The 25,631-nt window shown below is 53.7% G+C and overlaps 1 protein-coding gene across 1 annotated transcript in view; it reads right to left on the bottom strand.

The window, feature by feature from the left end:
* CDH22 (cadherin 22) overlaps window positions 1-5,990 on the bottom strand; it is a gene marked incomplete at both ends in the record, with an annotated part of 66,287 nt that extends 60,297 nt beyond the window's left edge. Inside the window, one exon of the mRNA XM_080814657.1 lies at window positions 5,736-5,990. Coding sequence (XP_080670783.1) covers window positions 5,736-5,990 — 255 coding nt within the window. The remainder of the gene's footprint in view (window positions 1-5,735) is intronic.
* Window positions 5,991-25,631: the final 19,641 nt, after the last annotated feature.

The raw sequence follows: 25,631 nt of genomic DNA, 5'->3' as shown, positions 1-25,631 counted from the left end.
TGACTCCAGAGAGAAGAGGGTATGCCTGGGTCTCTACCCCCAGAAGAACATTTCCCAAGACTCTGAGCTATGAGGGGAGGCTGGAGGATAGCACTCTTGCTTATGGAGCGCCGACCATGGGCCAGTCGTGTGGAGGGCCTCTGCGGAAATCTAATTCAACATTGGAGCGTCCTTCCATGTATCGGCCTTTCCCAGGTGAGGATACTGAGCTGGGCCCACGTCTGTTTGACTCCAAAGTGCAGTCTGTCCTTCTGCAGCCTCTGCAGATCTGTCAGTCTGGCTGGGGGAGAGGGCTGGACACACCTTTTGCCTCGTACCGGCCACAGTCACAGGCGGCCTCTTCTACCTGGGCCTCTACTTCATCACTTGGAAAAGGACTGCAAATCACATATGGAGACAGACGATGGGCTTGGGGATCGGGAACAGCTGGGTGCCAGCTCAGGCTCTGCCACTGGCCTGTGGTATGGCCCTGAGCCAGAAGCTCCCCTTCCCTGAGCCTCAGTCTTCTCATCTGTAAAGGACACGATATGGCTCCCACGTGTTCCGACGATTCATAAGATAACGTGTGGAAGCCCCCGGCATGAAATAGGTGTTTGTGCAGACCAGTTCCCTATCCTTTCCCCACCCTGGGCTCAGGAGGGACTGAGGGTCCCGCACTTCATCCCCCAACGTCTGACACAAGATCGTTGGCTGAAATCCTGACCCATTGGAGAGACAGGGGCATCATCTAGTACCTTCTTCCCTTTTAAACTGGGCTTGTTTCCTCCTTCAGGCAGTCCTCTTAGGTGCCCCAACCCATTTGGTTGAAGAGTCTTCATCCTGCCCCACGCACACTCCCTTCTGCTCCACACTCCCCCGTAACACCCCAGTGTTGCACATCTGTCTCCCCAGCTGTCCTGGGCCTCAGGGATGTGGACTAACTTTGATTCACACCTTCTGAAACCCCCATGCTTGGTACTCAGGTGTCCTGAGTAGGCCTGCAGAGAAAATACAGGGGAAGTGAGAAAGTTGAGTGTGTGTGTGTGTGTGTGTGTGTGTGTAAGGGTACATGCATGTGGGAGTGTGAGATGTAAGCTCCTTGAGGACCAAGTGTACGGCTGTTTATTTCCTTCTACCCAGTACCCAGCACAAGGCATGGCGCCAAACATATCAAATAAATGAAGAATGAAATATACAACAGTCACTAAAATGCCCCATCTCCCTTCTCGGATTTCTGGAGGATCCAGTCACTGTCAAATCCCAGGTACACATGAGCTAGACTACAGAGAAGAGTCATTAGACACACTTCTGGACCGCTGACTGTGACCTCATTGATGTCTCATTAAGATCTTGTGAATCAGAGTTTATTTCCTCCCTACTGCGCAGGTTAGCAAGCTGAGGATCAGAGAGGGCCTATATCTCCTCTAAAGTCACACAGCCAGCAAAAGGCAACCCTGAAGCCTGAGTCCACATCCTGGGTTCTTTCCACCGCCATCAAGGGCGGACAGCCCCAAAAGAGAGCCCCCTCCCCAGGCCCAAGGCCCAGATCATAAACAATGGGAAAAACACAAGAGTGATGGCTTCTCATCCCGGGGGGAGCTGAAAAATGGGATTTACGAGGCCATTAATTACTTCCTCCTAATTAAATCAAAATTAAATGCGAGCAGAAGTACGTTTTCCTTATTAAAGACAATTAAACGGACAGCGCAGCTACGCAAATAAAATGAGTCCAGGATTTAAACGGAAAGCAAATCAAATAAAAAGCCTCCCCCCGGAATGAGGGGTCTGTTCACGCCTGTGCTACTCGTAAACCAGGAGTTCATCAATTTTCTTTAAATATTAGCAACTTAATTAAATCTGCTCTCCTCCCCACTTTAATCCTGCTGTATATCTAAAATAGATCTCACCGCCCACAGGAGTTGGTCATAAGTGCTGACCCCATAATTCTATCTTTTTAGAAAAAAAATTAAAAATCTTACAAAATCCACATCCAGCTGACAGAAGCCTCCGGGGAAATTACAGTTCGGAAAAGGGATTAGTCAAAGTACCCAGATTGTATGGAAATCTGGGAGGCTGCTTGGAGAGTGAGTATTGGGGGCAGGTGAGGGGAAGAGATGGCCTGGCTGTCTACGGGGCAGGACCGGGGAGGGAGCCGTGGGTGTTGGGGCCTCCGTGACAACCACAGACACCAGCGGTTCCTGCGGGTGCCGACAGGAGCCTGGCGGTGAGTGATGGAGAAGGCGCGTGTAAAATAGGTTACCGTTGGGCGCCCGGGGTTCACTCTGCGGATGGTGTTGTTGCTAAGCTACCTTTGGAATTCGACAAGGACGGATGCTCCGAGTGGCTCCCTGGGGCGGGGGACCGGGAAGCAGCGAATTCACTGAAACCGTGGAGAAGGCCTTTCCTCCAAAGAGCGAGAGAGTGTGGTAAGAGTGTGTGTGTGTGTGTGTGTGTGTGTGTGCACATACAATCGCCTGCACAAAGGTGGGGCTCGGCTTGCAAGGGGACAGGTGGTTTTTAAAAGTGCAAACCCATATTCCTCATTTTCCAGTTGCATACTGAGTGAGGGGCGGGATAAGCGACCACCTCCCCCCGCCCCGCCCCCCCACCACTTGGGGGCGAGAATCCTGGGACATGGGTTGCCCAGAAGGCTTCCAGGGTTTGGGGAAGGGGTTGGGAGTGTCTGTGTAGCGGGAGGCTCAAGCTGGTGGAAATAGCAGGCAAGACCTATAATTATAAAAGCTAACACCCAGCACAAGCCAGGTGCCAGGCGCTCCCTCTTCTTGGCTCTTGACCTATACCAGCTCAGTAATTCCTCACCACAGCCCTTTGAGGACCGGCTAGTAAAGGTCTCATTCAACAACAGATAAGGAACCTGAGGTTCAGAGAGGTTCAGTAATGTGCCCCAAATCAGAGAGATAATAAGGGGCAGAGCTGGGATCTGAGCCCCCAGCAGCTCTGGCTCCAGCGGGCCCCCTCGAACCACATACTATATACCACCTTTCTGAAGGAAGTATGCTCTGGGCACATGTTTGCAAAGAGATAGAAAATTCTCTTTCTTCCCTGCAGAGGTGGGCTCTGGGAAGAAGGGAGGGGGCTCTGAGTGAAGATGATGGAAGAGGGGGATAACATGGTCATGGCAGCCATGAGGATGTTAGGAGAGGTTGCCCCAAGGAGAAGAAAGACACCCGGGTCTGGCACAATGCTTGGCTCATGGTCAAGGGCACTCACATTGCCCTGGGCCCCAAGCTGGTGTCCAGAAATCTGGTCTTTAGGGTCGGTTCTGTCACCGTGTTGCTGGGTGACCTTGGTCTGATGTTCTCTGCCTCCGGCCTCAGTTTCCTGGTGTTATAATGAAAGGACTTCCTAAGGCCACCGACTCTGGTTCCTGGAGATAGGGGTGGGGTTCCCCCCAGGCTGTTGAGATGCCAATGGCCAGTGGGCTGCAGGCAAAGCGCTGAGTCAGCAGTGGATTTTCCTGGTTTTAGGACATGGGGGATGGGGAGGCCTGGGAACCCCAACTGCTGGGCAGATGACAGAGCTCAGGTACCTGACAGCACCAAGCTGACATTTGGGCAGATGTCTTTCCCTGCCTCTCTGGGGATTTCCTGGACTCAAGTCCACCTCTCAGGGCTGGACGTCTCAGAGACGTTGGGAGAATCAGACTGGGACTGGCCTCTGACACACACAAGTTCAAGCTTTGGCCAAGTTGCGTGTCTCCTTTAGGACTTTGCCCTTTCTCAGTCTTGGTTTCCTTGCTCCAAAAGGGAATGATGATTTCTACCTTGCCGTGTAAGGATTAAATGCTTCATATGACAATAACGAGAAAACAACGAAGAACAACTAACCCGACTGCGGTCTGAACACCATATAGGCTGTTTTTTCCCTTATCCTTTCAGCAACCCTAGGAAATGGGCTCTCTTAGCACACACCCCCCCCCCCCATTACAGACGAAGAGACAGATTCAGGAGGGGACGTAACTAGTTCAAGGTAATACAGTCTGGGTTGGCAGAGGCAGGCCTGAAGCTCAGGTGCCTCTGGCCCCCAAGACTGCATTCTTAGTCTCCTCACCATCAGCTACAGCCTGGCCAGACTTGGTCCCTCCTTCCCCATCCCCTCACCCCCTTCTGCCAGCCCCACCATCTCACTGCCCTGGCTGGAAGTCAGGAGCCCTAGGCTCTGCCACTAGTTTGCCAGGTGACCTTGAGCAAGGACATGGATGAAGGGGAAGGTAGCCAAGGACCAGGGATTACTGTGTCTAGACCAGAGAAAATGTAGGTTTTCTGCAAAACAAACCGGGAGATTTACATCAAGCCTTTCCTCCCCTCCCTGATCCCTGATCCCTGATCCCTGAGCCTCTGACCTGAGAAGGTTGATTAACCTTCCAATTCTCAGACCCATTAAGCATACAGGAAACTCCAGAGTTGGTCCCCTGCCCCGTCTCTGCTGACCAAAACTTCCTGGAAGGCTGACGGGCAGAAATCAGAGAGTTCCAGAACCCTCTGCCTCAGTACCTCAACTGCTGACAAGTCTCTGACTCAGTCAGGCTCCCACAGGCCTCCAAGTCTTGCACGGGCTATGTATGCCCTTTTTCTCATCAGTCCCACGAGCTCCTATTCATACAACAAAACCCTGCTCACGTGTGTTCTCCTCCATGAAGCCAGCCAACAGATATCATTTACTGAATGTCTGCTCGGTGCTAGGTGCCCACCTGTGAATCATGTACCAAAGCTCTCTGCTACTCTGGGGAGCCCCCAGATGTCAGAAGCTGAATATTATTTGCTTCTGCCTCTCCGGCATCGCACTCATGAGGGGCTGGGAATTGAATGGCTGAACAAAAGTCTCTCCTGGCTTCACATACTCCTAAGGCACAGATGCTTAGCCTCATTAACATCATTTACTCAGTTTGAGAAAGTAGCTTTCATTCATTCATTCATTCATTCATTTAATACGAACAGTTTATGAACAATATGTGTGCTGAGTGCTGGATTTGACAGTGAGGAAAACAAACACGGTCTGATAGGAAATATATACATTAACTGCATAATCAAACACACACATGCATAATTAAGTGTCATGAAGGAAAGCTATGGGGACGTTGGAAGGCATGTGACAAGGACGGATGGCCATATCCAGGGGATCTAAGCCTGGTGTGGTTAGGCCAGTCTCTCTGGACACGTGGCATTTGAGTGGAGACCTGAGTGTCCGTATAGATTAATCAGCAGAAGCAGGAGCATGACTGACCTGTTCAGGGGGAGGAAATAACCCAGACAAAGGGAAGGGGCAGTGGCAGGAGCAGGGCGCTGTGAAGACCGTCAGAAGAGCCCTGGGCCTGAAACTCAGAGGAGTGTGCCAGGAGGTAAGGCTACAGGGGACCCAGATCTTTGTAGGCAACCCAGTGAAATTGGACTTGACCCCAAGTGCATGGGAAGCTACTGAAGAATTCTAAGCAGAGTGGGGACAGTATGTATGTGACATGATCAGATTTGCAAACTTGTTTCTACATTCTAGATGCATCCAGCTATAAGACAGCCTGGGTTTACCTACTAGCTCTCTCTGCTCTGAGATGCGCAGGGGAGGGGGATAGGAGGAGGGCTTGGGACAGGGAGGGGCGAGCAGAGCGCGCCACCCTGCTGTCTGCCCCAAGCCGGGAGCGGGCTGGGAGGAGGGACCGGGGACTGGGACTTGGGGGAACCGGGTCCCTAGCGTCTCCGGGGTCCTGGGCGCGGGGCAGCAGGTGCGGGGGCCCACTTTACCTTGCCCACGTACAGGGGCTCGGTGCCCGTGTACTCCTCCACCACGAAGAACTGGTTCCACACCCAGCCGCGCTTCACGCGCCCGGCGCTCGGCGCGCCGTCCTGCCGAGCCCCGGGTGCCGCCGGCGCGGGTGTGCCCGCCGCCCACAGGCGTCCCGGCAGCGGTGGCGGCGGCGGCAGCAGCAGCAGCAGCAGCAGCGCGGGCGACAGCGCGGCTCCCGCCCGGAGCCCCCGACCGTCGGGCCGCGGCCTCATGCTTGGCCTGCACCGGGCCGGGGCCCAGGAGCCTGGACGGGAGGCACCGGGGCGTCGCCGCTCGGTGGCACGACGGAGCGGCACCACGTCACATGGTGGCTTCAGTGCGGCCGCCGGGGCGCCGCCCCCGACGGGGCACCCGGACAGGCCCGCGGCCCTGCGCGCCGCCCAGCGGCGGGGGCGCCCGGCTGCAGGGGGAGGGGGCGCGGCCGCACCCGGGGCATGGACGGCCCCCGGGGTCCCCGCCCGCGCCCCCCTCGCTGCCGCCGCGGCCGGATCACCAGGCGGCGCCTCCGCGGCTCCTGAGGCCGGTGTGCGCCATGGTCCCCGCGCAGAGGGGTGCTGGTTGGGGCCCCGCAGATCCCTGGAGGGCTAGGGGCCGTCCCGACCCGGCCCGGAGCCTGCGAGAGAAACAAGAGAACATCAGAGGAGGCGCCTTGTGGGGTCAGGGCAGGTTGAGTGGACCTTAGGCGTCAGTTAAACACCTGTTGTGATCCTTAGGGGTCCCCCACCTTCTTGGGCCTCCGGTCTAGTAGTTCTGTCCCTCCCCCATCTACCCTCCCACTCCAGCCCTGGATGCTTCCTTTCAACTCCCATCACACACCTGCCCTCTCCCAGCCTCCCCCCACTTTCTTATGACCCCTCGCCCAGCTCCTTCTCGGGGTCCTCCACCAGCCCTCAAGCCCACAGGAGCAGGGACCTTCCCAGCTGCCTCCCCTGACCCTGGCTGGCAATCTGTCCACCCCAGCCAACCCCCTGGAAATCCCCCACCCCAGACAGGGAGCAGGCCCTTCTAGAAGGGGTCTTCAAGGGCCCCCAGGACCCAGGCCTCCTGGGTGCACAGAGTCCCGCACCCAGCCTGCCACCCACATTCACACCTTCTCAAAGCAGGTGAGAGGTCATTCCACCCAAAACAGAAGCCCAGGGAAGGCCCTCTGTTCTCTTGCAGTGCCTGCATGGGCCCCTTCAAGGGTGGGGGACCTGAATCTCAGGGGGCCTTGCTTGGAGGTTCCCTGAGTGACTTTGGGCAGGGCCACAACCCCTCTGAGCTTGCCACGATGTCTCCACATTCCCCCAGAAAACCTTCCTTTTGCAGCATCTGAGAGACACTGCTCCCCGCTCCTGGACCAGCACTGCTGTCCCCAGATCAATCCATCTCTCCTTCCCTCACCTCCATCAGATCCTGCTTTCAGCAAGAAAGGATCTGAGGGACTAACTCCTACTCAAGCCATAATGATGAATAATGGCTTAATGTGGGTGTTTACAGGGGACAGCAATGCTGCTTTAATGGAGGGATTTCAGGCACTGACAAGAGTGAGTGGAGGTGAGGGGCTCAATCCCCACTCTTCTCCCCAAGCCCAGTTCAGCTCAGTTCAACAACTCAATTCCACTGAGCATCGGCTGGGCCAGGTTTGGGCTGGAGGCTAGGACAGAGGTAAATAAGCTTCCGGTTTAGTGGGGTGGGCGACATAAGTGCAGGGTGGCATGTGAGCAGAGCTCTAAGAAGGACTCGGGGAAGAGAGTGGGCGCCGGTGTCTGGAAGGGGATGGTGGATGGAAGGGAATCTGGGCTGCTTCTTGGAGGAGGGGGCTTCTGAGTGGTTGAGAAGAAAGGGATAGGCGTCATGGCCAAGGAGCGTGCAGGCTGCCTAGGGGGCATTTGGCTGGTTGGGGGAGTTCGGTTGCAAACATGGGGTGTATGGCTAGGCAGAGGATGGACCAGGTCCTCTGGCAGAAAAAAGAGGTGGCCAGAATCTTTGGGGCAGAAGAAATGTGATCCAGCAGCACAGCGGGCGGCTCTCCTGCCTTTAACTAAGTTGTGTCAGTCATAGCAACTGTGAGACTGGTTTTTTATACCCGTTCTGCAGATGCTTGATTCCCCAGTGTTCCTTCCCCACATGGGAGGAACTTCCTTAGAGAGGGGTTCAGAGTAGGGAGTCATCTGTTGGAAGGGGGGATGGTGATGAGGTTAAAGCAGCATCTCAGGGCAGTGAGAGGGAGAAAACCTCACAGCCCCGAGGGAAGAGAGGAGGGAGAGGAGTACTGAACGTGGAACCATGGTGTTCCCTCTTTCCCTGCAGGCGGCACCCTGAACGAATGGAGGCCAGGAGGGCCCATGACGCTGGTGTGAGCGTCCCCAGCGCCCCGTCTCACCCCTTCCGCACTCACTCTATGGGGCCTAGGCAAGAAGGCAGAGCCAAGGGATGAGGTGCCCCCCCCTCCCCTGGTGGCCCTGCTCTGCGATCCTGGAGATGTGCCGCCTCTGGGGATCGGGCTTTGATTCCCCACGTTACAGCCTGGGCCGGTTGTAATGAGGCTGGAGTTATGGGTGAGGAGGAGGCATCGCTCCGCAGCCTTCATTTCCTGGAGCTTATGACTTCCCTGCGGGCTCGGCAGGAACTGTTCCCCTGACTCCATCAGGCAGTTCCAGGACCCATCACAGCCCTGCAGGGATGAAGAGGGGAGGGGCTGGTGGGAGGGTGGGCATGGGGGGAGGCTGGGACCACGTCTGGGGAGAGCTGTGGGGGTGTAGGAGGTGGGAACAAAGGGAGACCCCCAGTGTTTGCAGGCACCCTGTTACTGCTCTTTCCTTCTCTCTCCCTCTTTCCTTTTCTTCCTTTACACCCCCTTTCCAAAGATTCTGTCATTCATTCATTCATCAAACATTAGCATCTACTACAAGTGGGGAGACAGAAATGCATGCATTCATTCGTTCCTTCAACATACTTTCAAGACAGCAAGATACATTCAGTTCCTTGGTTATATATCAGGACAGGGATGCATTTCTCCTGATTAGTCATTTACTCATTCAACAAATATTTACCACATCTCCCTGATGCCAGCGCCTGCGCTGGGCACTGGGAACAAAGCAAGAAACAAAAAATCCTGGTCCTCATGGGGTTGAGTTTCTAGTTATAAAGGAAAGAAATCTACCATATAATTTCTGGGGGCGATAAGTGGTGAGAAGGAATATAAAACAGGAAAGGGGGAGGAAGAGAATGATGGAAAGGCTGGAGTGGGTGTCTTATTATAGATGTGCTATCAGGGAGGGCCTGTCGGAGGAGGTGACATTTGGCTGATTTGGAAAGATGAGAAGGAGCTTGGTACAAAGTCGTTCCGTGCAGAGAGAATAGCACATGCAAAGGTCCGGAGACTGGAATAAGCTGAAAAAGAACAAGAAGACCCCTGTGGCTTGCGCAGAACAAGAGCATGGCTGAAGATGAGTCGGGACTGGGGGACGCAGGCCAGATCAGGTCGGACCGGGAGAGGGAAAGCCGTTTGCATTACATTCTGTGTGTGCAGAGAAGTGCTTGGAGGAATTTAAGGAGGCAAAAACCACAGGAGACCAAAATGGTCTCTGGCCATAAGGGGATTTCATGATGGATGTCCTTCAACACAGGAGAGCCAAGCACAGCACAGTGGGGCACAGCGGATGGACTGCATTGTTGAGAAGGTGACTCTTGAAGTCAAAGTGAAAGAAGGATTTGGACATGCGGGATTTGGGGCGTGGGGGAGGAGAAGGAGCTCTCTGTAGAAGGACTGCCTGGGGCAAAGGCCAGAGGTCGAATCCCACTTTCAAGAGGGGCAAAGTGGAGTCCAGAATGTTGTCTGAAGTTGCATAGGATGCTTGGTGGCCGAGTGTGGTCTGGTACCCAGGCTTGGATTCCATTGGGTGTGGGGGCACCTCTGAAGGAACAAGAAAAGTCGCCCCTCTCAGTGGCTGCAGCCCAGTGCCAGGGGCCACGCTTGGCAGGACCCAGGTGGCTGCATCCGGCTTGGCTGGTCCCACAGGATGGGTTGAGGGGCAGGGCCTCCTAGCCCGCCTCTCCCTCCTCCCCAGGCCGTCCCACCGCCCACAGGGCCTCTCTCAGACCTGTTAGCCAGGCTTCCTGGTCACCTGCCAATTCACAGCTCTGCCTGGTCCTGCCAGGCCTTCTGCAGACAGTTCAGCCTCCTCTCCCCTCCCCCCTCCTTCCTCCTTTTCCTGCTCCAGCTGCGTTTTCTGAGCGGTGTAACCGCAGGACCCTATCCTGGCTTTCAGTCCTTCAGGGGAGGCTGCTGGGGAGACTTGGGCCTGCCGTGGGATCTGCCAGGCCTTCCCAGGAGATCGTGAGCATGTTGGTGGCTTTCTCTGGGCCACAGGTCTCAACCTACTGCACGGTTGTTTCATCCCATGGGATTAAATGTCAAGCACAATAAATGTTGGTTTTGCCCTCTCCACTCTCCAGCCTCAGCTCCTCTGATCTGTGTGCCCTCACCACCTCGTAGGCCTACGTGATTCCTATGTGCATGCGGGCCTGTGTCTGCAGTCATGGATGTCATTCATTCCGTAGGCATTTGTGAGTTTCCACTCTGTGCTGTTCTGGGCACAATGAAAAGAAATGGGTAGTCTTACTCTTGCAAGTCTAATGGGGGACAGACAATAAACAAATAAATAAATAACATGACAGCGTGGTAAATGCTGTGAAGAAAAACAAAGCAGGGGCGCCTGGGTGGCTCAGTGGGTTAAAGCCTCTGCCTTCGGTTCAGGTCATGATCCCAGGGTCCTGGGATCGAGCCCCGCATCAGGCTCTCTGCTCAGCGGGGGGCCTGCTCCTCCTCTCTCTCTCTCTGCCTGTCTCTCTGCCTACTTGTGATCTCTGTCTGTCAAATAAATAAATAAAATCTTAAAAAAAATTCACATTATACAATACATTTAAAAAAAAAGAAAAACAAAGCAGGGTAAGGGGCATGGGAAGTGCTAGAGTGGGGGGGGGGGATTTGTTCTCTCTCTCAATCATCTGTTATAAATAATAGTTTATAGAAGGTGGTCAGGGAAGGCCTCCTGGCTAAGGTGACATTTGAACAGAGATCCAAAGTTAGGGAAGAAGGGAGCTCTGCACATCACTGGGAGAAGAAAATTCCAGGCTGGGAGAACAGCAAGTGCAAAGGTCCTGAGGTCAGTGCATGTTTGGTGTGCAGGAGGAACAGCAAGGAGCCCCTTGTTGCTGAAGTGGAGTGATGGGGTGTTAGCAGCAGGAGATGGGGTCAGAGAAAATATGGAAGGGGGCATCAGGGTTCGCAGGGTCTCCTTTGGGTTTTTACCATGAGACGGGTCCCCTACCCTGAGAGGATTTGAGCAGAACAATGACATGATCTAATTTCTATTTTAAAAGATCACTGTGGCTAGCTATTGTGTTCGAAATAGGGGGAAGCTGGGGGGCCATTTCAATAATGAAGACAAGAAGTGAAAGTGTCTCGGACCAAGGGGGAGCCGTGGAGGTGCCGAGAAGTGAAGCTGTGCCGTGGGCTACGTTGTGGGTCCGAGATGGGATACCAGGGAAAGAGGAACCAAGCATGGTCATCAGGCCGCCTCAGTAAGGGGTATGGTGAGGTTCCCTCTCCCCAAGCTGAAGGCAGCTGTGGGCAGAGCAGACATGGAATGTGTTCCATTCAAATGCCTGTTAGATATCCAGTAGCCACGTGGAGCAGGCCAGGGCACCTGTGACAGTCCAGCTTTACATCCGTGGTCCCGGCATCACGGCCAATAGTGTCCCACCCCCTCTCCTCCCAGTTTAGATGATGAATTGTATGGTCATCCTCCTGCCAGGTCAAGTCAGATGAGGACTTGGAATTGACCGTTGGTTCCAGCAACACGGAGGTCATGGGCGGCCTTGATCAAAGCTAGTTTGGAGGCATGGGGGTGTGCAGGCTTGAATGGAGTGGGTTCAAGAGAGACGGGGAGGCAGGGAGGCAGAGACACAGGAGGGGGTGGGTGACACTCTCTCGGGGGATTTTTTGAAGGTTCCCTTTCCCTGCTCCCCCAGCCCCCACCCCTAGCAGAGCAGTCTAGGGTTTTGTGGTATATAAAAGAGAGGGATGGGAAATATAGATTAGCCAACTGCTAACAGCCAATTCATTTCCCAGTCCTTTCTTGTTTCCATTCTGTTTCAATATTCACTCCCAAGCTTCGCCATGTGCTCAGCTCCACCTCTGTGAACACTGCTTAGTCTAAACCAAAGAGAATCATTCCTCTCTCCCCACCAGTGATTGGTTTAGAAGGTATCACATGACACAATTCAGGCCAGTGAGATCTAAAGGGATAACTGTTGGAGAGCTTCTGGGAATTGTTTTTTGTTCTCTAAAAAGAGATGCCTTTTGGCCCCTGGGTGGCTCAGTTGGTTAAATATCTGACTTCCTGGGGTCCTGGGATCAAGCCCTGCATGAGGCTCCCTGCTCCAAGGGGAGTCTGCTTCTCTCTTTGCTGCTCCCCCTGCTTGTGCTCTCTCTCTCTCTCTCAAATAAATAAAGTCTTTTTTAAAAATCATAAAAAGACATGGTTTGAGGAGAAACTTTTCATTTTCTGTATGTTTGAGGAGGTGATGGCTGGAGCTATAGCAGCCATTTTGGAACAACGAGGGAAGCCACCACCCCTAAGAGACTACAGGGACTTACTAAGAAGGACGGTACAAATCTGTGGCTTGGATAATGTTGTCAAACCACTGGCTTTACCCACTTTGGGCCTTGAAGATCCAGTTCCAGCTCCTACTTTCTCCAGACTCATTCTCTCTCCCCTGAACTCCCTCAGACCCGTCTGGCTGAGTCTTCTTTGGGGTTTGGTGTCGGTTGTGATGGCAAGCTTCTGGAGGACAGAAACCATGACTCTTCCTTTTTCCATTTCTCCCTGCTCCTTCCCACACACGCCTGGCAGAGCCAAGCACGGAGCTGGACCCTGGAAGGAACTCTGGAGAGTCTTGCCTCAGATAGATACTGAGAGCTGCGTGGGCAACATTCTTTCCCTCTCAGAGAGGACCTGCCAGCCTTGCTGATTTGCTGTGGCCTCGTCTATGCTCTGGGCATCACTGTCACTGTCCATACTGTGTCCTTCCAGAGTCTAGGCTGGGTGGCCTGCGTGTCCTTTCTTGATTTCTCAAAACACTGGTATCATTGCTGCCAAGGCTGTATGACTGCCAGCTAGAGGCTCCGGGCCCTACTTTGTCATCTGGCCGTCTCCCTGGGGACAGAGGAAGGGCTTCTTATCCTACCCATCCGCATTCATTTCCTAGCCTCTCTGTCTGCCAAGACCAAGAAGGGCTGGGCACAGTGACCCACAGGCGACATAAAGCAGGGGACACTTCATGGTGCAGCCTGGACCTCCTCACCTCTGCCTCCTCCCTAAAGTTCCTGACAATCTTCCCAGCCCCTCTCTCTGGGGCAGGATTTAACATTCAGGGGAACTACAATGAAGAGGTCCAAAGTCAGACCAGGCTTTGAGTCCCAGTTCTGTTACTGGATGTCTGACCTTGATCATGTGCTCCATTTCTCTGAGTCTCTGTTTTCTCATCTGAAAAGTGGGGCTAACGGGGCTTCTCTCCTAGGGTCCATGTGAGGATTTGCGGGGATGTGGCACGTGGTGGGATCTATGGTGTCTGGCAATAATATTAGCTGATGGGAGAATACTGACCATCGTTCTCATTTCTGGTCACCTGACAACTACTTACTGGACCCCCACTTTGTACCAGGTGTCCTGACCAGGTAAAAGGCTTCACAGATATTTGTCTGCTCATTCATTTATTCACTCATGCGCTTATTTAACAGCTGCCTTGGGGCCCACAAGCACACCTCGTTCCAAGGAGAGTGAAGGCTTGTCCGGGCCAGGGCGGTCCCCCCCACGCCCGCCTCCAGCTCCAGCGGTGGGGCCGGGCTGCCAGTGGCAGCTGGGCCTGGCAGCCTGGCTCCTGTCTGCCCTGTCCGAGTCCCCAGGGGCATTGTGCCCGATGGATCCTGAGCCCGGAGCTCTGTGCTTGGCTGCTGTCTTCTCCCAAGGGGAAAATTATCTCTCCAGCTCAGTGCTCTCCCTTCAGGCCAGAAGGGATCCTAGTGCAACGCTGGAGCTGTTGAGGCGTTGTCCAAGGGCTGTCTTGTCTCTGCTCACCTCTCTTGCCCCGCCCCCACCCCTCCCAGGCGGAGGGCACCATGAAGCCCTAAACCAGAGCGCAGACTAGTTATTGTCTGGTGTGCCCCTGGCATGCGTGAACACATGTGTGCCTCTGTGTCAGTAATGATGCATGCTCTGCAGCCCTGCACACTGGAAATGCTCCGTAAGTGTGGGGTGAGGCACCGGGTGGGAGTTTGCTCTGTGTGGGCTGAGCCCATGGGATATTTCTGGGGCCGTGGGTGTGACGCCATGTCCTCTAAGCTCAGTAGTGTACTGCTGGGGTGGGGTGGGCTTGCATCTCTGAGTGTGTTGGTGTGTGGGGTCGGGACCTCCCAAAGCTTTTGGGCTTGGTAGCTGGACCATCACCCAGGGGGGGCAAAGGTGGGAGATCAGGAGAGAGGGGATGAGCACAGTTGGGGCTATACCCACGCCATTCACACAGTCACCTCACCTGCAAAGGCTGCTCCAAGGGCCCCCCCAGTCTTGGCCCCCAGTCTCTGTTGAGCACAGGTATGTTTTCGTGAAACCCAGCTCAGTCTGGAAGGTTCTCCAGTTCAAAACCTTCCCTGACTGCCTTTCACCTTCAAGATAAAGTTAGTTACCACTCATTAGTTACCCTCCAGAGTCAAAAAGGGCTCTTCATGCTCAAAACACGTCCACATAACCCTTCGAGGCAGGTAATCTTCTTTGCCCTCATTTGCCAGATGAGCAAACTGAGGCAGAAAGAGCTGGGGTTTGAGCCCTGGGCTGTCAGCTCCAAGGCCTGTACTGTTAGCCACTCCACCCACGGCTGCCCAAGGCCCTGTGAGATCTGGACCTGCCCACGCTACGTGATTGCCACCGCTTCTTCTCCTGCACCCGTCTGCTGGGCAGGGGCTCCACCCACTGTTCCCTACTTGCGTGCCTCGGGGCCTTTGCCCCTGCCAGGAATCTAGTCTCCTTTGCGGCCTCACGCCCAACTCTGGCCCACCCTTCCGTGCCCAGACCACTTGCCTTCTCCTCCTCGCGGGTCTCTCTGCCTCCTCCCACAGACCCCTATGAGTTCGCTCATCAGAGCCCTGGCTCAGAACCAAATTCTCCCTGGACTGGCCTCAGCAGCCTGCCTGCTGGCTCTGGGCACCTCCATTACCACTCTATGCCCTTGGATCCATACCTCTGTGCCGTGCTCTGAGTGGGCGCTACTGAACGTATGTGGGCATGGATGAAAGAATGCATGGATGGACGGACAAACAGAAGGACAGATGATGGGGCTGCCTGGTTACTGCCACACTACCTTCCCCCAGAATGTCCTTCGATGGCACCGTGTCCTTCTGCTTCGTCTGCTTACTGAATCGTCAAATATCTATTGAGCGCCTACTGTATGCCAGGCATTGTGCTGGAGGCTAAGTATGGAGCAGTGGGTGAATCAAAGTCCCTGGGGCCATGGCTTTCCATTGTGTGTGCATGTGTGAGTGATGTTCACTAATCCAGTAAGGTCACAGGTAAATGTACAATGTTCCACAACCACAAAGTATAAGAACTCCTGCACTTTGCAGGGCGCACAGTCTCATTAGGGACGGATGGGGCAGGTGAGGGGCCGTCCCCTGAGAAAGGGGTTTCGAGCTGAATCTTAAGGAGGCGAAGACAAACAAGTTGTGAGTAACAGACCCAGCAAAGCCCCATTCCAGGGCCTGCAAGCTCAGGGCCCAGAGCACAGCGTTGCGGGCGAGACCACTTACAAGCAGCGTAAGGACTTTAGATTCCGGCTCGAGAGCCATGGGAAGGGGTAGAACACAGGAGGTGTGATCAAATTTGTGTTTTCAAGATCACCGAGTCTGCCACTTAAAGGCCACACGGCTGATGTGCTGGACAGGAAGCAGGGGACCAGTGAGCAAGGTGGTGACAGTGTCGCCAGAAGTTGGGGGGAGGGGGCTTAGACCAGGGAGGCCACCGTGGAGTGGGGAAGAGGTGACAGATAGGATATATTTAGGAAGCAAATAGACCAGACCTGGTGATGGATCAGACATAGTGAATGGGGGGGACGACATCAAGAATGACTCGGGGCTTTTGTTTTGTTCTAGCTGATGTCTATCGATCACCTGCTAAGAGCCAGGCACTGTTCTATTGCTTTGGGCCCCACCTTACCTACTGCTCACAATAACTGCTCCCCTTCAGGATCTCACTTCCCTCTGGCAAGGATGAAGGGGCAGTGGGACCCAGTGGGGTTTGTCCCAAGCCCTGCTTCTCTGGGGGAACAGCCCTGGTGGATATAAGGAATTGAAGGCAGAGAGGAAGGCAGGTTGCATATGTTGAGCAGATACCGAGCCAGTGAGAATAAGGACAGATAGCATTACTACATTGTGCTTTTACAGTGTGCCAGGCGTGGTACCATCCAATTAGCTAATCATAAGAGGTAACACTTAGTTCTATGCAGAGCACTTTAATGTCAGTGGTCTGATTGAATTCCCCCAACTCACAGCGCTCTTCAACATTTCTGAAGAAAGAACAGTGGCTCAGAGAGGTTGAGGGATTTGTCCAAGGTCACACAGCTAGTTGGTGGTAGATCTGGAATTCAAACAGGCTGCCATAGGGGAGGGAAATGAGGATGGACAAAGTGGGTGCTTGGTGACTGCTGGGAAGGACAGGCTTGTGTTCGTCCCCAGCACCTCCTGACAAAGTTCACCCTCCGCCTCTGTCTCTTCTCAAGCCCAGCCTCCCATGCAAGCGATGTACATACACGTGCATGCACACACACACACACGCGCGCGCGCGCATCCACACACATGCCTCTTGGCTGCCACTGCTCGCCTACCCAGGGCTGGCCTGCCCAGAACCTTCCACCCCAGATGCCCCCGGCCTGCACCTGTCTCCCCACCCTGCGCCCGCCCTGCCCCCGCCCGCCGGTGCTGCAGGCAGAGTCCGCTGTACATCATGTTGACAGTAGAAATTACATCCCGGGCTGCTGTTTTACACCGCGTCCTGTCAGAACTCACCGCAGCCCAGTGATCAGGACAAATTGAATACCATCCTGGCCGTGTCAATATTTATTCCATTTTACAAACGCGGCCGGATGGGGGACAGGGCCCTGCTGTGGTACCAGCCAAGCATGGCTCCAGGAACCCCTTCTCCCTCTCATGCCGGAGCCGCCTCTCCTGTTCTCACTCCTCCCCTCTCCCTCCTCCTCTTTCATCGGTGGAAATCGTGAAATTCAACATTCCTGCCCAAAAGTGCCCAAAACCATCAATGCGGAGTTTAACAAATGATTAAACAAAGTAATTCGGGTATGGTACTTAGCACAGGGGTCAGTGGTCACTGATAGAAAAGGAAACCTGTGGGTCCACCCGTCCATCAAAATACTGAAAATGGGACCCCTTTTTTAAGGATCCCTCTGCGCTGTCCCCCTTTTTAGGACCCCCCTGCTGTGTCCCTCCCTGACTGCGACCCCCTGCTTTCCTCCCTCCTGACTTATATGATAACCAGTTCCTGGCCTTTCCTTATAGTTTATCACCCCATTATATCCTCCTAAAGTGTCAGTTTAGTTTTGCTTGTATTTGAGCCCGCCGCGGGTAGAGTCCTCTTTTGCATTTTGCTTCTTTTTCTCAGCGTTATGTTTTTGAGCTTTGTCTCTGTTCTTGTGCACGTTCCTTTTCACTGCTGTATAGTACTCCAGGGCACAGCCGCACTATGGCCTCTACCTCCGTTCCAGCCATGTTCCTTCTTCCTCTCTTTCCCACTTCCTCCTGCTCTTCTTCTAGTCAGTGACTCCCTCCCCTCCCACCTCCTTCTCCCCCGTCCCACCTCCTTGATGGTCTGTCTGCTTCATCGGCTCGCACAACACACACACGCCTGATCCCAGCTCTGCCATCTGAGAAGGGGCCCAGTGCCCGCTCTGGGTCTTTCCCTCCCCCACCAGTTCCTGGAACACAGGCTCCAGCCGGAGGGAGGGTCCCCCAGACCTGAGCCTACAATAGCTTATTTGTTGCAGCGGATCCCTGGGGCAGAGACAGGTCTCACCAGCAGAGACCCTGCCCTGGAGCACCCAGCTGCTGTGCTAGCAGCCTTGGGAGAGGGGGACTCACCTCTCACCGCCCCCAATGGTCAAACACTACCCTCTGGCCCGGGGTTAGAACTGAGGGGGCCCCAAGTGGCCCTGCAGCTGTCAGTAGGATGCACAAAGAGAGGCAGGGAGAGAGGACCAAGGCTGGACAAGGGCCAAGCCCCATCCTCGGCTCTGCTCACTCAGTCCCGTGTAGCACCCACCTGTGCCTAGCAGTGAGTCTCACCCCACCCCCAACAAGAGAGGAGAGCAGCAGACTATGGGGGGCCCCATACGGTAGGGGGCCTTCCAAAGAGTCCCTACAGACCCCGCTGCTGTGCCCCAGGAGCACATCTGATACATTTTGTCTGTCTCCCTGAGTCCCTGCTCTGTCTTGGAGCTGCTCTGATGATGACATATTCAGGGTAGTTAATTTTTATTACAACCCGAGCAGATGACATTAAGGAATCTGTCCCTTTACAGTACAGGAGAACGCTCTCCAGACTGGAAGGCGAGCGGACTAGGTTAGGACTTGGCTTTGATCCTGCCATGCTGGGTGACCTTGGGCAAGTCCCCGCCCTCTCTGGGCTTCTTTACAAGGAAAGGTCAAACTGTGATTTCCAGGGGTCATTAGAGGACCAGCGTCATGCTGGCAGTATAACAAGGCAGACTTGTTCAAAATGCACATCCCTGGGTTCCGGGAGCATCTGGCTCAGGAAGGATGAGTGTAATGCTAATAGGGCAACATTTATAGGGCACCAGGTATGCCAGTGCTGGAAGTAAGAAGCTGTGGTTACTGACCACCGTGCTAAGCACTTTACACGAGTTACCTTGCTTGCTCTGTGCCACAGGCTGATTACTGTTTTACAGGTGATGAAGCTGGGCCATGGAGAGGTGAAGGAGCTCACTCCGGGTTACAGCCAGGAAGTGGGGAAGCCGTGCCCTGAACGAGGGAAGTCTGAGCCTGTCCTCCGTCTGGGATAGCTCCTGGGCACATTCTGATGCTGGCCTGGGAGCCCTGGGCCAGGTGGTCAGGAAGGGGCATAATGGAGACCCAGCACGGGGCACCTGCTATGAACAGCATGACCTCATGGTGAGTCATCAGGACGTGTGTGAAGTCACCCCCCCACACAACCAGCACGAGCTCTTACGGCTCATTCTCTAGGCCATCCTCACACCACACTCACGAGATGGGCTTTGGTCTCTCCTGCTACTGAAGAAAACCAGAGATGAGGAGGGGTCTTGCTCTAGCCCACGTGGCTGAGAGTCCAACTCCGAAGCCATGGGCTTCCACCCTACCACGCCGCTACTGTTAGCCCCTCTCCCCTGCACCTGCTAACAGACGCTGAATCACACCCCCAACCCTCTGGGCCTCGGTCTTCCCAGCTGTGAAATGGAGCTGTTGCATGCACGTTCTCTCCCTTTCAAATAAATAAGTACACCTTAAAAACAAAATAAAATAAAATAAGCCTCCTCCTCATGATGCAAGGCCTCGGGTCTGGCTCCCTGGAAACAGGCCCCGGGGTAGAGATTCGCCCGCAAGAGGTTTACTGGGGAGAATTGTGAGGAACAGTGCGGAGGGGGTGAGAAGGAAGTTGAACGGCGATGCTGTCCCAGCAGAGTCCTCAGGCGGTCCACGGACATACAGAGCAGCGATGCTCCCCATTGAGGGAAGGGACCCAGCCTTCCAATCTATGCATCTACTGAACGCTTCACGTGGGCTGCCCACCCCTCCAGAGGGTGTGACCTTGAGCAAGACGGCTCCCTTTGGCTGAGGGCAGTCCCCGGGAAGGGGCTCGAGCCGAGGCCTGTCAGTAGCCGCTGTCACAGCCGTCCCGGGCAGTGCATTCTGCTACATAAAATCTGCTGAAAAACTCGGGGTCTGGCCTCAGCTCTGGAGATGACAGCAGATATGACGTGGCCTGAGCCCTGGGCTTAACCAGCGCGGCCCTGGCCCGGCCCTGAGCCCGGTATCCTGAGTCTGGCGCCTGCTGTGTTCACAGCGGGATCAGCGCCCTAGAGCTCGCTAACAGCCTGGCCGCCGCCACCTGCCTTGCGGCTCCTCTCCCGTGCCTCCCCGAGGTCCCAGCGATTATGCCACTGAAAATTCCGCTTTCATCTTGTCAACCTCGCAGTAAATTACAGGCCCGGGGAGGCGTGGGCCTCCTCCTTAAACAAGATTCAATTCTACTTAGCTGCCCCCCCTTCCTGCCCCACATGTGGGTCCCTCCCTCCCACCACCCCGGGCACAAGGATTTATGGCCTCTCCTTGCAGGCAGCTGGTAACCATGGCAAGCTCCTTAGGGAGGCTTCAGGCTGGAGCCTCGTCAGCCCCAGACTCCAGTGCGGCCGCTTCCTCCTAGGCTGGAGGAGAGAGGAGAGGCCAAGCCAGCGCAAGAGGCTTCCGGAGACTGAGGCAGAGAAGCCACCGTAAGCCCAGCAATGACAGGCACACAGATGCCGTCCCATCGAATCCTTACACCACTCCTGATGCAGACACTGTCATCACCCCCATTTTATAGATGGGCAAACTGCGGCCAATGAGTGGGAGGTCACTTGCCCAGGTCACACACCAAGGAAGCAGTCGAGTCCAGGGCTGGGCTGCTGCTGCCTCTTCCCCCAACGGCTGCTCTTGGAGGGGCGTAGAGTCTTTCTGGGGGCTTCAGGCCCTCTAAGACCTTGGCTCCTCCACCCAATGTCTGGTTCTCTCTTAGATCTCAGCCCCTGCTCCTATCCTCTAGGAATGGGGAGATCACTGCCTCTCTGAAGGGCCCATTATCTCCCTAATGACTAGACACAGTCTCCAAATAATTGATCAAGTCCTGTCACCTCTCAGAAGCATTGTTTTGGCATTTAAGGTCCTCCGTGATCTGGCTGCTAACTCCCTCCCTCTACCTTATCTTCCGTGGCTCACCAACACTCTAGGCTGCCTGGGGATCCCCCCGGGCTGCTTAGTGCTTGGCTCTGCCCTTGAGTCTTCTCTTACACCACCCTCCGCCTTACAATGCTACCTCCCTCATTCCTACCCCAGAATATCAGAGCTGGAAAAGCACTCGCTCCTCATTTTCCTGATGGAGAGAGGCTCGGAGAGGGGGATGAATTTCCCTAGTGCACAGGGGGAGCTGATGATGGGCCCAAATCTTCTGCCAATTAAAATAACAACTCGTCATAAAATAGCTAACATGCACTGAGTGCTTGATACCACCATTCTAAGCATCTCACATGTGTAATCCACTTAATTCTTGAACGACACTACGAGGCAGATACAATTCTATTGCCACTTTGCGGAGGGATGAGGCATGGAGAAGTCAGGTGACTTACCTAAGGTCCCCAGAGCCCTCTGACATCAGAGTCACGCTCCTAAACAGGTGCTTCCCCCGCTCCACGCTGCCTACCCCCCCACTCTGCATGGCTTGTTGGTGAATGGCGCGGCACACACAAGCGCCCAGAAGAGCCAACATACCAGCGAGAAGCAAGGATGGTGGGTCTGCTGTGGGAACGGCCTATCCCTTGGGTTCTTGGGCCTGGGACATAAAGTCAACACTCCCCCTGCCCCAAGCCTGCCCATGTGGTGTTGTCACTTCCCACATCCTCTGCAACTTCCCATCCACGGTCCCAGGGATGCTCAGCATCATCACTTCTCCCTCCTGAAGGCAGGGCCAGGATCTGCTGTGTCTCTACTACATCCCAGAGCCTAACTCGGGGACCAGTGCATAGCAGGTGCTCAGTAAAGGCTTGCTTTTATCTAAGGGACTCAAGCAGGGCTTCCCGCAGCAGGGGACATTTGAACTGCTCCTGGAAGGCGAAGTACAGGTTCGACATATAGAACAAGGGGGAAAGCCGATGCCCGGCAGAGGGACCGGCTGGAGCAAAGTCTTGCAAGAAGGGATATTCAGAGTGCGGGAGTGGGGGGATGGGAGGGACGGCAAAGAGGACAGAAAAGCAAGGTACAGCCTTGGCAAAGAGCTGGGTCTTTACTTGGATGTGGGAACACTCTTTATGACTTGTGCCTGGGACAGATGGGGAAAGGCAACAGGGTGAAAATATTTCTTGCAGGTTCTATGTTCTCAGGTGGGGGCTGCTGGGGCTGCAGTCTGCAAACCAGTTTGGCCAAATTACATCGCGCCCCCCACCCCCGATGACGCACAGAGCCCCGTGTGGGGTGACAGATAGACAGTGCTGATGCCGGGGCTGAGGGAGATTTTCCTTTATTCTCTCTCCTGACAAGCGATGGAGCTGGCAGATAGAGCATCTTCTTCCTTAATCTCCCGTCTGGGGCTGCAACGAGGAAGCAAGTTGAGCCTGGCACCTTGTTCCGAACTTAATCCTCGTCTTCCTGAGTTTAAAGCTACAGATTCTAGTCATGGGTTCCCCATCTCCAGGGAACGGAGAGAGCATGGAAGAAAACGGAGCTCACGCACAGGGCCAGACCGTCGGGGCCACAAAGGAAGTGGTGAGACTCGGAGCCTGCATCGTCTTTACGGAGTGCGCAGGAGCTGGACCAGGACTGGACTCCTGACTCTGCTGCTCCCAGCTGTGTGACCCCAGGCAAGTTACTTCATGTCTCTGAGCCTCAGTGTTCTCCTCTGTAAAACGGGGAAGTTAAATCTTTCCAGGTTTGCTGGGAGCCTCCAATAGATGGTGAATGTAAAATAATCCTCTGGAAAGAGTTGAGTGCAGGTGAGGGTTGATTATTATTATCCACTTGTGAGAGTAATAATAAATCTTTCCGAGTTGTGAGAGTGAAAGATAATAATAGTGGCTCTTTGTAGAGCTTTTATCACCTGCCATTACCTCCCCAGGCTGGGCCTGTTAGAACATCCATTCACAGAGCGCCCAGCTCCCCCCCCCCCCCCCCCCCCCGCCGACGGCAGGTTCTGTTATATCCCCATCTTAGAGAGGAGGGAGCCTGGCTATCCCCATCTTTACTGCCCTTTGCTATGGAGGGAACGTTTCTCTTGTCCCCTGATCTGGGTTCTGCAGCCCACTCACACCTCCCTGGCAGTGGAGAAACCTTACATTATGAATTCACACTTCTCCTGCCCTATCTTCACCCCTTTCTGATGGGCTCCTGGCATTACACGTGCTCAAGTAGAATCCATCTCAAAAACAGTAGCAACAGGGACACCTGGGGGGGCTCAGATGGTTGAACGTCTGCCTCGGACTCAGGTCATGATCCCAGGGTCCTGGGATCCAGTCCCACATAGGGCTCTCTGCTCAGCAGGGAGCCTGTTTTTCCCTCTCCCTCTACTGTGCCCCTGCTTGTGCTCTCTCACTCTCTCTGTCAGATAAATAAAATAAAATAAAATAAATAACAACAAAAAAGAAGCACACACCTCCCAATACCTCCCAGCCCCGTCCCTTATCAACCAAACTTCTCTGAAAGCTGGCTATATATACTTACTGCCTCCTTTACTCACCTCCTAGTCACTTCTTAACCCACTGTCCACCTAGCTCCCATCCCCCAATGTTTCGTTAGGGTGGCTCACAGAGGTCACCAATGACCTCCATCTTACTAAATCCAATGGATGTTCTCCACCTTTTACCACTGGACCTTTTAGCAGCGTTTGAGACATCAAACTAGACGACTGGCTTTCTTCCTACCTTCCTAATTATGCCTCTGCATCTCCTGGCTTTTGTTCCTGCATCCGACAGTCAGAACCCCATCTTTACCTGCACAATCTCAGCCATGACAATGGCTCCAATTACCCTGAACACTATGGTGACTCCCAACTTAGGCTCAACCTCCCTTCTGAAATCTACAGATAAAAATACAATTGCCCATTCAACACCTCCACTTAGATGCCTCTGTGAAACCTCAAACCAGACATATCAAACATATGTTCTTCTTCTTTAATACTGGCCCTTTGTCTGGGTGCCCCATTGCATGAATGGCACTCATCTCTGTCAGGTGGTCCAAACCAGAAGGCTGGAAGTCATGACCTTGACTATTGTTTTCTCTGCACCCCCAATGGGCAATCCATCTATCATTAAGTCTGGTTCATTTTACATCTTAAATAACTCCTTAAGTTGGCCACTTTGTGTCATCTCCATGACCACCCTGATTCAAACCAGGGATTCAGGATGACCCTTGGATTTTTGGCTTGACCCTGGATAGTGTGACACTGACCATGATGGAGTGAATGAGGGGAGGGAAGCTTGGGGAAGGAAATAAGAATTCCTTTTTAGATATGTTTGAGACATTCGTGAGACATGTAAGTGGAGATGTGTCGCTGGCAGTTGAATGCAACAGTCTGGAGCTCCAAGGAGAGGAGACATAAATCTGAGATCATCAGCATGTAGTGATATTTAATGCTGAGGAAATGAATGAGCTCACTTGGGGAGAGACAGAAAGTGGGCCCAGAAGTGATCCCTGGGGCACTCCAATATCAGAGATGAGATAGAGGGAAAAGGAGTCACAAAGACTGAGAAGAACCTGCCAGTGAGGTTGGAGGCCATCCAAGAGAGCGTGGTGTCATGGAAACCAAGAGTGGAACTAGAGATCAGCATGTTGAAAGCCACGGAGAGGCGAGGTAAACTGAGGATGGAGAAGTGACTCCTTTAGGCAATGCAGAGGGTGTTAGTGGCCTTGATGATGTCTGTTCTGCTGGACAGTAAGTCCCACGAGGCAGGGAATATCATTGGTTTGCTCGTGTTGTGCCTCTAGTGCTTAGCTCATTAGCATTGTTTTCTGGCGTGTCTGGTTATCTTTGACTATGTGTTGGCCATTGTCTTTGGATTTTTTTTTTTTTTCCTTTAGGAGGAATTTCAAATTCAGGATGAAGGTATATATATATTTTTTTTTTCTAAAAAGGATTTGCATTTCACTGTGGTGCTACCATTCTGGGATTGCTTTAAACAAAAATCCAAGGCTTGAAGTTCCCTGAAAGACCCAAGCAGTGTGGATGAGGCTGCCAATCCATTATTCAAGGCTGGGCTACCTTTGGTTCACCCTTATCCCAAGGGTGAAGCCCTCTGGAGTCCCAGCTTATTTCCACAAGGATCTCCTACTTGACTGCCCACCTTATGCAGGCCATGGACTTTGATTTCAATTCCTTTTATGCTGTGAGATCATCAAAAAAACAAATTCAGAATTTCCGAGATCAGCAAATGCCCTCAGGATAAAAGCAGATTCTACGCTCTCTAACTTCTCTGGGTTTCTGTTTTCCCTTCAGTTTTGACCTAATAATTCCTGGTAATTCCTTACAAAGAGCTTACTTGTCAGTGCTTTGATGCTTTAATAAGATGTTTTTTCTATTTTATCTAGCATTCTTAGCTCTTTTCAGCAGAAGGGTTGGTCCAAAAAACCTAGCCTCCTGTTTCTAAACCCAGAAAATGCTAGTCTCTAGGGCTTAGCACCGTGCATGGCTCAAAGAATATGTATGGATTGAATGGATGAAGTGGACCCAGGTTTCCAACATTCCTGCCTCTTCTAATGCATCAGATATCACACTCCCAGGCCAAGATACAACAGAGCACTGTGGTCAGAGCTCAGTGAGCTGTGCAAAGAGGCGGGGCTATGAGCTCAGAGGAGGGGAAAGATCTCTGTAGGATCAAGAAGGACAATGGCAGGAGATAGAGGATAGGACCAGGGTAAGCACAAAAGATAGAATGTGACAGCAAATCGGCCGTTGGTTTAGGAAAGGAGGACTCGTGGGGGGTGGCATTGTAAGTAAAGTCCTGAAGTGAAGGCTGGGATGTATAAGGGA

This window comes from Martes martes (genome assembly GCF_963455335.1).
Source record: "Martes martes genome assembly, chromosome: 9".
Taxonomy (NCBI): Eukaryota; Metazoa; Chordata; class Mammalia; order Carnivora; family Mustelidae; genus Martes; species Martes martes.
This window is presented reverse-complemented; position numbering and strand designations above follow the sequence as displayed.